Source organism: Solanum dulcamara, chromosome 12, assembly GCF_947179165.1.
Source record: "Solanum dulcamara chromosome 12, daSolDulc1.2, whole genome shotgun sequence".
Classification (NCBI taxonomy): Eukaryota; Viridiplantae; Streptophyta; class Magnoliopsida; order Solanales; family Solanaceae; genus Solanum; species Solanum dulcamara.
The window spans coordinates 64,025,014-64,039,232 of record NC_077248.1 but is presented as its reverse complement, the minus strand read 5'-3'; the positions used below and the strand labels follow the sequence as shown (position 1 = coordinate 64,039,232).

The 14,219-nt window shown below is 33.6% G+C and overlaps 1 protein-coding gene across 1 annotated transcript; it reads right to left on the bottom strand.

Moving 5' to 3' along the window:
- Positions 1-2,471: 2,471 nt before the first annotated feature.
- LOC129876720 (diacylglycerol kinase 5-like) lies at positions 2,472-12,636 on the bottom strand. The gene is made up of 13 exons (XM_055952208.1): positions 12,487-12,636; positions 9,826-10,050; positions 9,388-9,510; positions 9,154-9,282; positions 8,778-8,863; positions 8,126-8,249; positions 7,319-7,367; positions 6,756-6,838; positions 4,840-4,907; positions 3,912-3,986; positions 3,629-3,716; positions 3,356-3,472; positions 2,472-3,081 (listed from the first exon to the last, which is right to left on the bottom strand). Exons 2-13 carry the CDS (start codon positions 10,036-10,038, stop codon positions 2,755-2,757), a joined length of 1,482 nt encoding a protein of 493 aa, XP_055808183.1. The 5' UTR covers positions 10,039-10,050; positions 12,487-12,636; the 3' UTR covers positions 2,472-2,754.
- Positions 12,637-14,219: the final 1,583 nt, after the last annotated feature.

Sequence of the window (14,219 nt, the reverse complement as noted above, 5' to 3'; positions counted from 1 at the left end):
GTCTGAGATTGTTAGATTGTAATTTACTAATTTATATCTTTTTCTGTTTTAGCTTCAAGCATCTGGTTTCCAGAACTCATTGGCCTAATTAATTTGAATTTGCGCGTAGAAAGCACATTATGAGAGTGTTTGCCCCCTAAATAAGTGGTCCAAAATAACAATTGAATTTGTAATCAAGTACATTATGAGAGTGTTCACCCTTAAATAACAATTGAATTTGTAATCGAAGTTCAATGGCGCGTGGAGTAGAATGACCAAGTAGAACTTTTTTTTTATGCTAAATGACTTGCGAATGAACATAATAAGAAATACAAGTAATAGATAAGAACAACTTATTAAGAGGTAATGAGTTGAAGAGATCGAGTAAATCTTATTAAGTGGTCTTCAAGCAATAAGAGTTTGATGGCCTGTGTTATAAATGTGAGTATAATACAATGTTTGTGATCAAAATCAGATGGGGCACAAGTGAAGGGAAGAGGTACATTTATATTCTCACCCCTCAATTAAGTGTGGCATGATTCACGCCCTTCATAATGATTGCTATTTGCACGTTTGAGTTGTTACATACGTGGTTGTGAAACTGTCAGAACAATTCTTGAATTCTTTAGGAACAGTTGCTAATGGGGCTTATCTTGACTGGACATGGATACGTGTCTTGGTTATGTCGTTATGGAGCTTCAAGGTTAAAGAAACCATAGAAATCATGCTATACTGTTTCAATAAAATTTAAAGACAAAGTAAATCAGTGAAGAACAGAAGCTTATGATGAAACTTCATAAGTTGAGTAAGAATCCTAACTTGGATTCTAGGAATTCTATAGGAATCTTTTGAAAGAGAATACGACTTTGGCATGAAAGTGAAAAGCTCTCATTGAAATCTTACATGAGAAAAGGAACTTGATTGGAAAGCTTCAAACCCTAGATTTTGCCTTTCTTGAGGTCTTTCATGAGTTTGAAAGGGTAAAATAAGAGAGAACTGATCACACTAATGTGATATACTCTCCTAATTGGTGTTAATACGTTGTGGTTTAGATTTAGAAAAATACAAAAAAAAGACGAAAATACCCCTAAAAATGTGTTTTGAAAATCTTGAAAACAAATGAACCACAAGTCACTGTCAATCACGACCGTTGAAGTAGCTCGTGGATCTCAAACTTTTGTCCTCTTTTAGGTTCAAATGTACGAGGCCATTCCACGATGGCTCATGAAATGCCTTGTTGGAATTCATGCTCTTTGTAACTCATCTCATCTAGTTTCACGGGTCGTGAATGTCGGCCGTGGAACTCTGGCATTTTGCATCTTCTCTGATCCATGGCTCGTATTGTCAATTCGTGGGAACTTGGTATCGAAAATTTCGAGCTAATTTTTCTACGCTAAGTGCTGAATGAATATTCGCTTGTTCAAAATCTAAAATATTACGTTATGATAATGGTATGATGTTTTCAATTTGGTATTATGCCCACCTCGGGTGGTGGCCATAATGGAGGCAACTTTTTTAAAAATAAATAAATAAAAGAGATAAAGTATCAAAAATACACTTAAATTATTCATTTTTTGAGTTTCATACCTAAATTATTAGAAATATGAGTTTCATACCTAAATTATGACTTATTAGTTTGAGAAACAGACTTCGTGTGTAATTCTAATGATTTATTTAATTTTTATTAAGGTGAAATATTTTGTCTATGTAGAGTGTGATATGATTATTTTTTTTAGATGAAAAAAAGAGTGTCGTACACACCATGATGAGAGTGGAATAAAAGAGAGATGTGTTTTTCAAACTAATAAGTGATAGTTTAGGTATGAAACTCACACTCTCAATAGTTTAAATATGAAACTCAAAAAAGAAAGATGTATTTTTGACACTTATCTCTAAATAAAATAAAATCGGAAAGTTTGAACACATTGAGGGAGATATCAAAATCTTTTGTAATTTCTCTAATTATTTGAATTTTGTGCGTACCTAGTGTAAGTGAAAAATATAACTCCTAACATGAGATACCAAACAAAAATTAGTAAATTTTCATACTTATATTTTTTAGGACAATTTCGCTTATCGACGTCGATGTATAATACAAGAAACAAAATAATGTCATATAAACCATTTTACTAATAATTCAAGATTGCAACTCAACAACAACAACAACCTAGTATAGTCTCAAAAGCTGGATCTAGGGAAGGTAGAGTGTACGAAGGCATTATCGCTACCTCGAGAAGGTAGAGAAGGTTGTTTCCAGAATACCCTCGGCTCAAGTAACGAACATCTGAACAGCTAACAAAAAAATACAAAAGTAAAAGAGGACCTAGGAAAAAATAAGAAAATTGCAACTCGTGTAAAAAAAATATCATATTGTAAGGCTGCGTACAATAGACCCTTGTGGTCGGGTCCTTCCCCGAACCCTGCGCATAGCGGACGCTTTAGTGCACCGGGCTGCCCTTATCGTAAGTTTCTTATCAAATCATAGAATCAGATAGCACATAATAATGAATAGCATAAAAGTGTGATTTTCTTGAAATTTCAAAGTTACAATAGAGAGATATCTTCAAGCATCTACAGAATTATCTAGTTAGAAATTTTCAACTTACATTTACACTGCAATTGATTAAGAAATTAGAGTATGGAAAATACTGATATGTCAATGTCATAATATCTCTCAACTCACAAGAACTATATTGTCCATCTACTAAATATATCACATTAATCAATAAGGAGGTTGTCACAAAAGAAAAATTTGAACAAAGGGGGATTAAAGAATCAACTGAGATGTGAAATGTCAACTTCATCGGGAATTTTGAATGTGTCTGCTGCCCCGAATTTCCTCTGTTCTTCCACAACCGAATCCTCCTCTTCACCACCACTATCCCCGTCATCACCATCATGATTGACATGACTTGAACGGTCATGTACACTTTTGGATCTACAATCATGGGTAGCAAGCATCTTAACGTGGCCAAGATGGGCAATTTCTACCACAACGGTGTCATCATCTACAGGGAGAGGCTGCTTCCATGGTTCCCCATCGATCCTCATGAATGTGTGGTCAGCTGCACCCTTATGAAACTCAAACCGGATACGATGTGCCTACAAACAGGGAAATGTAACAAAAAAAATTCAAAAGAAGAAGGCAGCTCAAGTTTTAGCAATGAGTTGAGACAAAAAAATCTGTTTTTTCTAAGTTAAAGATATGTGCCCCTAGACAAAGCAGGTCATGCTTTGAACTGTTCCTTCATCATGTATGAAAGAAAGATAACAAGTGAAAGTCTACGTATGAATATCACTATATGGTATGTCTATAAATGTGCATGCATAATATATACACGCCGTTACATCTGAAAGAAGAAATAATATCCCAAACCTGTGCAAGCCGTGTTCCATGCCCATTTGGAGCAAGAAGAGCCATTCCATGCCAAGCATCTCTAAAACCAACAACCTCAATGAGGCCATCATCAACAAATGGTGGAGTCAAGTCCCTCTGTCCATTACATTGATATGTACTTGATTAGAACAAAAAAGGAAAAAAGTTTTTTAAGGAAGAAATTTATTGGTATCTCTACAGGCGCACGTGCATATAGAAAACAGAAAAAAGAAAAAGGGTAAATGGTGGAAGAAGTAAAAAAAAAGTACAGACATCTCGACGTTTGTTGCTATTTGGTGTTCCCCAAGGATTTAGTCCACCAGAAAAGCTAGGCAAGTTTAGGCACACAATTGACCTGATACTGCATGTACAATAGGACAACCAGAAGAGGAAAACTGTTTATAACTCAAATGTTTCATGTTTTGCAATCAACTTGCAAAATATAGAGACAGATGCTACAATACAACCAGAATTATACTACAGGAGAAAAGCCATAATCTTCTATTGAAGAGATACAAAAAGGAGACTATCTGTTGATACAAATAATTGATGCTACCTGTGAGGAATATCAAGGTCTAGCCATTCGCCGTGTTTTTTCATTATCTTAACCTTGGCCAGTTGAGCTATGTTCCTGCAGCAATGCAAACCCGTATATTCTCATAATATATACCATCAAAGAGGTAATAGTAATTAGTAAAGATAATGAATCCTATAAATATTTACTTGAACCATTGTTCTTTCCTTTTAAAAAAGCATGATGTCTCTCCTATTTGCATACATTTATCGGCACAAGTTATGCGTCAGACAAATCAGGAAATCGCTGATAGCAGCGCAATTTGAAGTTTTTTCTTTCTTCATCTCATTGTAAGCAGTCTTACCTCTGGGCGTAGGTGCTTAAGAAAGAATTCAGAATTTGCTGCTTTTAACTATAAGTGTTTGTCAGTTATGATGTTAAATTTTTTTTATTTTAGTGTTAAGAAGAGTGGTTCTTTCAAGGATGTGGACGTAACTTTATGACATACTAAAAAATAAAGTAGGAACTGCATGCAGCAAAGGGAGTATCTGACCTGTAGTAGTTACTGAGTTCTCCACAAATTTTGGTTTTTCATGTTTCGAATTATATGTCCAAAGTAAAATATATGGCTATTTAAATATAGTATAAAAGGAGAAGGCACTATATTAAAAGTTTATTACAAAAACATTTCTGAATGTAAAGTTTGGAGTTCAATCCAATGGAAATACACATAACATTTTTGACTATTTAAGATGAAGTTATGAATTCTAGCATGGTCAACACCATTATGAAATTAAAAATGCAAATATAACGAAGTCCTCTTGGTTTTTCTGAGGATATTAAACTAAATTATTCATTCCTAGCTAATTAATTTCCTTAGGTACATGAGAGATTCCATTACAACTATTCATATTTTCTAGTAAGAAAAGATCTACAAGAAGTTATGTATTAAAGCACACTGCAGATTCACCTTGAAGAAGGATGAACAAGGGACGCAAAAAACCATCCTTGTGTACATCCAAGCCTCGCATATGTACTCTAAGGAGAAAGCCAAAAAAACCATAAGGCAAACTTCATCATAACAATACCTAATTTAGAAGAAAATGGAATGCTTATTTTCAAGAAATAATCCAAGGTATTGACAAGAAGGAGTTGCTCGGATGATAAGCACTCTCCACTTCCAACCCTGAGGTTGAGGGGTTCGAGTGACATTTAAGCAGGGTGCATTTATATAAGCCTAGAGTACAGCAGGAGACCATAGGCTTATTCTCGGACAATGCTAAATCACTACCTCATCAAGGAAAAAGTAAACAATAACTTCATTTAAGCACGAACACTGACAATAGAGACCATCAATGCCATTTACCTACTAATATTAAGCTGAACAGAAAATGTGAGATCCCTTTTCTGATAGTACACAATGTGATAGCAACAATATTTTCAATATTCTGTAGCAATTTTAAATTGCTCCATATTGTTCAACTGTGTTACAAAATTTACATCATTCAATAGCATGTTATTTGCAGTTTATTGTGCTTTGCTTTTTCCTTTTGGAAAAAGAAGAAAACATTATGAAAAAAGTAAGCAAAGTAGAACTGGAGAATGTTCTTAATTACGTAACAGAGAATGCAGTCTAAATCTCGTATGTGTGTGTTTGTGTGCCGTTTTGATATTACTGGTCATATACATCAAGATGTAATAGTTAACAGAACAAAGATCCGTCAATATGAAAATCAATACTTATACAAAATGGCATCATCTTTAAATAAAATGATCCAACCCCATACTCCTGAGGGCCAACACTAAATTTTTGAAAATGGTAACTGTAAGGTGCCAACACTAACTATTCACAAACCACTGTACAATGAGGTAAAGTGCAAAATATACTTCCCACCAAAACATTTTTGTTCAAACAAACAATTTGATGTACTTTCCTTGCAAGGAACTGATCCCTCTATAATATGCCATTATCTCTATAGAATAATCACATATAATCTTCATGACTAGACGCAAAATCCATCGAGATCCTATCAATGACTCATGACATTGATTAATGTGGATCGCTAGAAGCATGTTTCTCCTAAGACAAAGGTGGATAACAGGTTAACGAAAACAATGAATGAGAAGTAACATGAACATAAATGGATAAAAAACAGTCCCAAGATGTGTGATAGATCTTAGAAGCAAAATATATAGCCTAATTATGAAATACAATTGGCATATCACTAGGAAGAAGTGCCATAACTTCGAATCTTCTCATAGCTATCTCTAATAAGCGCACTCTCACTGATTTCCCTCTCACACTCGAATGCAAAAGAAACTAGAATAAGCCTTCTTAAACAGTCCCTAACCTTTCTCCTTTTGTTCCATTCATCTAATCTTCTAGTAACCTAGACTAGGATAATGAGAGCTTTTCTTTTGCATGCTTTTCTAGTCCATTTTAAGATAAACTTTACAGTCATTGGTCTCAACAAGGGAGATATAAAGCAGGAGGCCCGACCTATCCAAAATTTAATAAGCTAAAAACCTCTTTCTTTTACCTCATGTCCGAAAAATGAAGATTCAAATGAGCCCTTCTGCGAGATTAAGGATCTCCACAAATCCCTTCCTTCCCTCTCTGGAAAGAACCGTTACATCTCACCTATCGGTTTTATCAGCTCAGTCAATTGCTACAATTCACAATAATTTTGATTTTTCTACTTTTTCATGTAGCACAGAACTAGAATATATTGAGTACACGATAGATATTGACCTTGCTACAAAAGGATACAAAATGAGTCAGCTAATATATGAAAATGGATCCAAGTCATCTTAATTCTTCACAATCAAGAATAAATGTATAAAAATGGAACCAAGTCATCTTAATCCTGCCATGCACTTCGATACCTGATTGACAAGCTGGTTTTTGAATTTTTCAGGATGCATCTTTCGTTCTGAATGAAATGCATATGATACTTGTGCATCCATTCCTGACGACACAGAGAATTTAAGGTTAGACGTGTAACTAGATAAACAATAGTACAAGCAGCATAGTACTTTCAAAATATACTCAGCTTTCCTTTTCGGGTTTGAGACATAACTTGTAGCCACCCTATTCATGTCAACTACAATACTGGGATGCTTTCATATCCAAATAGAGGTTATCATTCAGTAAAATCATTGTCCAATGTAGGCCTTCACAAGCTCTGACTTATTTAAAAAATATATCAATTGATTCTTTCTAGTTTTATAAACAAAGAACCTCCTTTCTTGTTTCAATATTTACACTTTAAATTAACTATGAAAGGCACCATCTTAAAAAAATATAGAGATTATTCAATTTTGACCCAAGAAGGTAGATTTTCTTATCATATCCTTTCCTGTTTGATGTCATCAAATGTGGCAGAAAAAATTGAAAATGTTGGATGGTTTTGAGGAACGTATTTCGTAATCAAGAGAATATTCCTTACCCATGCTGAAATAATTCCAGAATCCTCCACGAAATGTATGGCATCCTTCCTATGAGATATTAAATAAGTAGTTTGATTATTGCTATAAAAGGAAAAAGGAAAACAGAGGAGCTTATGCTCTTCAACTTCAACAAAGATGATAAAATGGAATATGGTTCTCAAATCCCACAAATTGCCCATGCATGTGTCTGCTTGTCATTTAATAATTAAATTAGAAATCTGGATAGGAATGTCATAGTAGAATTACATACCTAGCCTGAAGCAGGACCTCATATGTGCAAGTAAATACATAAAAACCAAGTTCGTAAATTTTGAAGTGTAATGAATGTGGAAGAGGCGTACTTATAATAGATTCAGGTTCTTAAGTGTGCTGTAGTCTTTCAATTTGTATTCCAATCGGTGGTAAATTTGCACCTTCTTCTCTAGTGAAGATTATATTAGAATATATTATGTAAATAATTTGCATTCAAAAAGGAAATAGGTCAATGAATATGTACATTGCAAGCAATTGTAAAATGTGATATTCCAATCCGACCATATACTCTTTTCCAAATGAAGTCGCCTTAGTATAGAAAAAGGAAAAGAACAAAAACAAAAGAAAACGTAAGATAATACCACAATTTGGTTTATGGATCAGGAGCCCCACAGAGTTTTTTCACACAGCAACTCTCGCAGAGAATGTAACACCAAAAAGAAAAGTAAAGATGACAGGGACCTTAGGCACACATGAAAGATAGAGCTAGACTAGTATGAGACTGTAATTTATTCACGTTAGACAATAGAAGTTTCCTTATGCACAGCTCTTACCACATTAAGATCATCAGAAGAAGCCACCCGGTGAAACGCATGCAACGAATGAGGCAATTCAAGTGGTGCAATAGGATCACAGGAACCCTCTTTTGGTGCTCTCATCCTCATTAGAATGTGCCAACTGTATAAATGGCGAATCTTTCAATATTTGCTGGTTGCTCGCAATCAGTATTATCAATATAAAGTTACTTATAATATTGTGAGTACTGTATAATAAAATTAGACAAGTCGTCAGACCTTTATAAGAATATCGGGTAGAGCAATGATAAAACTTCTATAGATTAGAACTTCCTAAAAACATAAAAAAATATTATGAAGTTCTGAAATAGTTTATTATGGTTGTGCAAACTGCAATATTTTAACCAAAAGGTTTTAAAATAACCGACATAAATGATACATTTGATACCCAGATCTATCAGCTTTTGAATATATAATTGTCCTTAACACAACCATAAAACAAAAGAGTTTTTTGGAAATATCAACATTGCTAATGTTACGTCTATCTTGTGAATTAAGCTTTCATGAACCAGCCACTGGCAAAAATTCAATTGAACTTTCATTTTAAAGGAATCAACTTTCAATTTAGAAAAGCTCACAGAGCCCAGAGGCCACTGTAATTTACACGAACTAACTCTTTGAATGGAATAACCTGTCTATCTTCATTTCTTTTGCATCCATTACTTTCTTCAAAAATGAGATAACTGAGCTCCGGTCGGTTCCTGGATTCTTCTTGCCCTGCCAGTTACAACAAATGCATATTACATGGTGTATTATCCTCTATGAATACAGATCAATTTATTACAGATGAAATAAACTTGAAATCCAGCATCTAACTTAAGCGAAAACATCTATGAGCAGGTTTGTCTGACAAATTTCAAGCGATTAATTGGTAACTTCATCATATCATAACCTAAACTAAAAAATAATTACTCAGTAAAATAGCAGTAAACATTTTAACAGTTATAACACAACTCTATTTGCAGCAAGCATTGGTGAGTTGAGCTATTTCAGCTGAAGATCCTTACCCAGCCAAAAGCAAACGGAAGGTTGTTTCCAGTTCCCAAAGGCACAGTAGCAATTGGTGGTGGCTGAGATAGCTTGAGATCAGATACAACTCCAAGAAGCCATCCAGCTGTGCCATCTCCACCTGCAACCTAGTAAACAACTGTGTCAGGGCTAAATGCTGGAAAGTAATCATCTGGTAAATTTACAAGAAACTCTGTAGAAATAATAAACTACTTAAAAAGAGTTGTACTCACAATTATCCTCAATCTCTCCTCAAGTTTCGCCGCAAATTCATCACCATTGTTCTTTAGTTTTTCTAGATTCAGATAGAGTCTGCGTAAAACAATATCAGGAGTTTCTTCTCCCAAATCAAAAACCTGAAAAGTCAAATGCAACTATATGAGGTATCAGCCCAAAACCACAGAAAGAAAACAGAAAGAACAGAAAAGACAAAATGATAAAAGAGAGCCATACAATTTATATATCAGGTTTAAAATATAAACAGTGAAGTGGTGTCTCTAAATTTCATATCCCATTAAAAGTATAGCGGTACTCTAACAACCTGACTTAAGGACTAGCTTTTCAATTGAGAATTGGTAAAGATGATTCAAAAACGAATTTATTTCAATTTTGTCTCACACTTTATGTTCACCAAGCTTTGTTATGTGAATCAAGGCAACAAGCTTCAATACCTGATACTTGCTAAGAAGTGATCGATATGTCTGAAGAAGATCTCCACCAAGTTGACCTCCACTTTTAGAGTTGATGAATACTAGCACGGGGCATGTAGGTACATCAGGCAATTTTACATCATCACTCAGACTTGCATCCTCTGAAAGTATATAGGAAGGAATATAGAAATATCTCTTGATGTTATCATCAAAATTGCTTTCAGGAGAGGCCATAACTAGCTGTAGCTGCAGACCAAAAGGAGTTGGCGAATTAATTTTTTAGGAAAAGACAAAAACATCACCAGTTCAATACATGAATATACTACAATTTGTTATATATACAATCAATCAATTAATCAACTAACCCCTCAAATCTCAAATTAGTAAAAAACAGTTATATGAATCCTCTAAATTCATTTTTTCTGCAATGGTGGTGTTCAACCCAACCTTTGTGCAACTCTAATAATCTACTTGTCAGCCTGATAAAACTCAGAAAACATGGGAGCCCGACATTAAGTAACCAAGCATCAGGATGGGTCTTGGAAAAATGTTAAGAAAATGTGCCTTGGACCTAATTCAACCTCATAGCTAGTTCAAGCGCGATCGTTATGGACTCTTACCAAGATTGAGTCCTAGACAAGCGGATCTAATTTTAACAGCCGGAACAGTAACAATGAAAATGGCCCCCTCTTTAGTGAGATTATATGAGCAAATGCTTGAACCAAAATATGTTATTGCTATGGGAGCTTGTACAATTACAGGCAGGATGTTCAGTACCAATTCTTATAGTACTATTCGGGGAGTCGATAAGCTAATTCTTGTAGATGTATATTTGCCAGGTTGTCCACCTAAAGCGGAAGTGATAATAGATGCTATAACAAAACTTCGTAAGAAAATATCTCGAGAACTCTATGAAGATCGAATTAGGTCTCAACGAGCAAATCGTTGTTTTACTACCAACCATAAGTTTCATGTTTGATGCAGTATTCATACGGAAAATTATGATCAAAGAGTTGTCTTTCCCTGTTTTGTGCAGAAAAATCGTTCATTTGAATTCTTTTTCAAATATTGTTTTTTTCTTGTTAATTTCTCAATATACAAGCTGAAACTACAGCCAAGAGAGTGGAAGTTGTGTGTTTACAGTAACTCTCCTATATCCTATAATAGCATAAGCATAGCAGAAAGCTTACATGCCTCGCTATCGTATCTTTAAAATCGATCCCAAAATCATATAAAGAGACTACAATCCGAAACTTCAACCAACATAGGATTCTAACAAAAAACGATGAATTTCATATCCACTAGGTCAACTTTTGCATCCAACAGTCAAGCAATTAAGAGTTACCAATACAAAGTCGACACTCATTTACAACATTCAAACAATAAAGAGTGTTTCTTGTTGCAACCCTTCTCCGAAGAATTTCGCTTTTTGAGCCAAGGGTCTATTGGAAATATCCTCTCTACCCCACAAAGGTAAGGATAATATCGACGTACATTTTACCCTCCACAGACCCCACTTGTGGAATTGCACTAGGTATGTTGTTGTTGTTGTTAAGAAATAAAGATTATTTCTTCTTGCAACCCTTTCCCAAATAACTTCTCTTTTTTTGAGCCAAAGGGTCTATCCAAAACAACCAATCAAGCCCACAAAGGTAGGGGTAAGATTTGCCTACATTTTACCCTCCTCAGATCCTACTCGTGGGATTATACTACTTTTATTGTTGTTATTATTGTTAAGTAATAAATAGTGTGACCCATACAAAGTTGGCATTCATTTACAATATTCAAAGCAATAAAGAGTCCGACCCACACAAAGTTGCCATTCATGTACAACATTCAAAGCAATAAAGATTATTTCTTCTTGCAACCCTTTCCGAAATAACTTCTCTATTTTTGAGCCAAAGGGTCTATCCAAAACAACCAATCAAGCCCACAAAGGTAGGGCAAGATCTGCCTGCATTTTACTCTCCAAATCATACTTGTGGGATTACACTGTTTATGTTGTTGTTGTTATTGTTAAGTAATAAAGAGTGACCCATACAAAGTTGGCATTCATTTACAATATTCAAAGCAATAAATAGTGCGACCCACACAAAGTTGGCACTCATGTCCAACATTCAAAGCAATAAAGAGTGTTTCTTCTTGCAAATCTTTTCCGAATATTTTCACTTTCTTTGAGACGAGGGTCTATTGAAAATAATTAATCTAACCCACAAAGCTAGGGATAAGATTAGCATACATTATACCTTTTCCGGACCCACTTGTATAATCACAGTGAATATATTTTCTTGTTGTTAAGTGTGAGCCATATTGGCCGGATGTGCAACTTTTCTTCTCAATTATGTTAAAAGGTGTGCAAAAATTAAATATACATTCATAATAATAATAATAACAAACATTTAACCTCTATAAACCACATAATTTTTAGATGAAGGTGTGCACCGGATCACTCCTCGCCTAAAGTTGGCACTCATTTCGACGGCTAAAAAGGCAAAAACACCAACATTTTTTCACTGAGTAAATCAAGCAATTACATCTTATAAGCAATTCAAATCATAAACAAACGATCACAAAGTAATGCAAAGAGATTAACGTTTACTTTTGATTCCAACGATCAATAAAAAAAACATTGCAAAGCGAATGAATTCAGATGAGAAAGAAGCGAAAGAAGAGAGAATTTACCTGAGAAAACAGAGAATTGGGTTGAGAAATCCCAGCGTAAACAGAAAATGCAACTTCTTTAGGAGAATTGGATCTAAAAGTATCCCATGACAATGAGAAAAGTATGTGTGGCGCAGGTGTTGACTTATTTGGGTATCCGTTTGGTCATAAAAAATTTTAATAATATTTGATTGTTTCAAAAGTACATATAAATTTCTAAACGTTAATAAAAATAATCATAAGTTTATGTTATTTTTTTATAACGAATATTTTCTTCTATTAAAAAAAAATCTTATAACATAATTCATAACAATCAACAACAACAAAATAACAATATTGATAAAAACAATACATTAATCGAATTACAAAATAAATTATTTTTTTTTCTAATCTTGTCACTCAAACTATTATTTTCTAGAGGAGGTAATAACAAACTATTTTTTATAAAATCTTTCCACATTCTATGAACAATCTCTTCCCGATAATAAATGATGGGTGTTTTTATAAAATATAAAATTTTGAGATAGTTTTTAAATTTTTAAAATTTCTCAAGTTCCCAAGTTCTAATTTTTTCTAGATCTTGAGAATTTGAGATATTTGTCAAATATATTTATCAAATAATGACAAATTATATGATTAAACACTAATTTTTATATTTTTTTAATTTTTTTCTCAAAAACAATTTGGGGTCAAATGACACCTTAGTTAAAGTGGGAGAATCTCAAACATCCTACCATTCCGTGGGAAGATATTACTATTTGAGAAATTGAATATTTAGTATTCATTGTAATTTTTACAATTTCTTTTAAAATAGTTTAAATTATTAACTGTGTTGACTTGTAGTACTTTTTGTCTATTTTTAAAATATGTAGATTTTATTTTAAAATATTTTTAAAAATCTATACCTAAATTCATAATTAAAATTAAATATTTTGATCATTGTACTCGAACTTCTTAACATAAATTGAAAGAGAAAAAATATTTAGGAGAGAGGGAATGGGGAGGTGGGATATAAAAGTTATGAGTTCAAACCTATTAGTTATTATAATTTTAATAAATTTTTATATATAAATTTATATTTTACATTAATAAAAATATTAAAATTAGAAAAAACAATCTGATGTTAGAAAACTACATCCGTCTGTTATTAGAATTGTTTGAATTATTTGAAAGATAATAATTAGTGAAATAGCACCATTAGTACTACTATTGTGGATTAGGGCCACATAAAGTATGACATCAATTAGTTAAATTATTGGAATTAGGTAGGTAAGCTTCACATTTTCAGTAGTAGCCAATTCTTTTCTATTTCTAAAGTGAAATTATTGTGCCTTAAAATTCAGCTTATACATGATTAAAGTGTCCAATTCATAAACACCTAGTTTAGTGTAGCATCTGAGTTTCACCTTTTCCTTATCGAGTTTTGCTTCTGATCACTTCTCTTCGCTAGTTAGAGTTGTGCTCTTCTTGAGCAGCTTGTCTGCACTGTTAGCGGAGCTACTTTTTACTATTACGTACAAGTGGGCCAGTCAATCCGTCTGGTAATTGATTCTGTATTCAAGATAAGGTATTTCGTCCCTAATTTTCCTGACTATTGTATCAACAACTCATGATACAGACACTTCTTATATCATGATCAGTCTAGCAATGATTGAAATTCTCAAAATGGGTCCCACAAAAGTAAACGAATGAGAATTGAGATTTCGTGATCCCTAATCCCTAATGAATATTGGTGTTGGACCTACCACTAAATG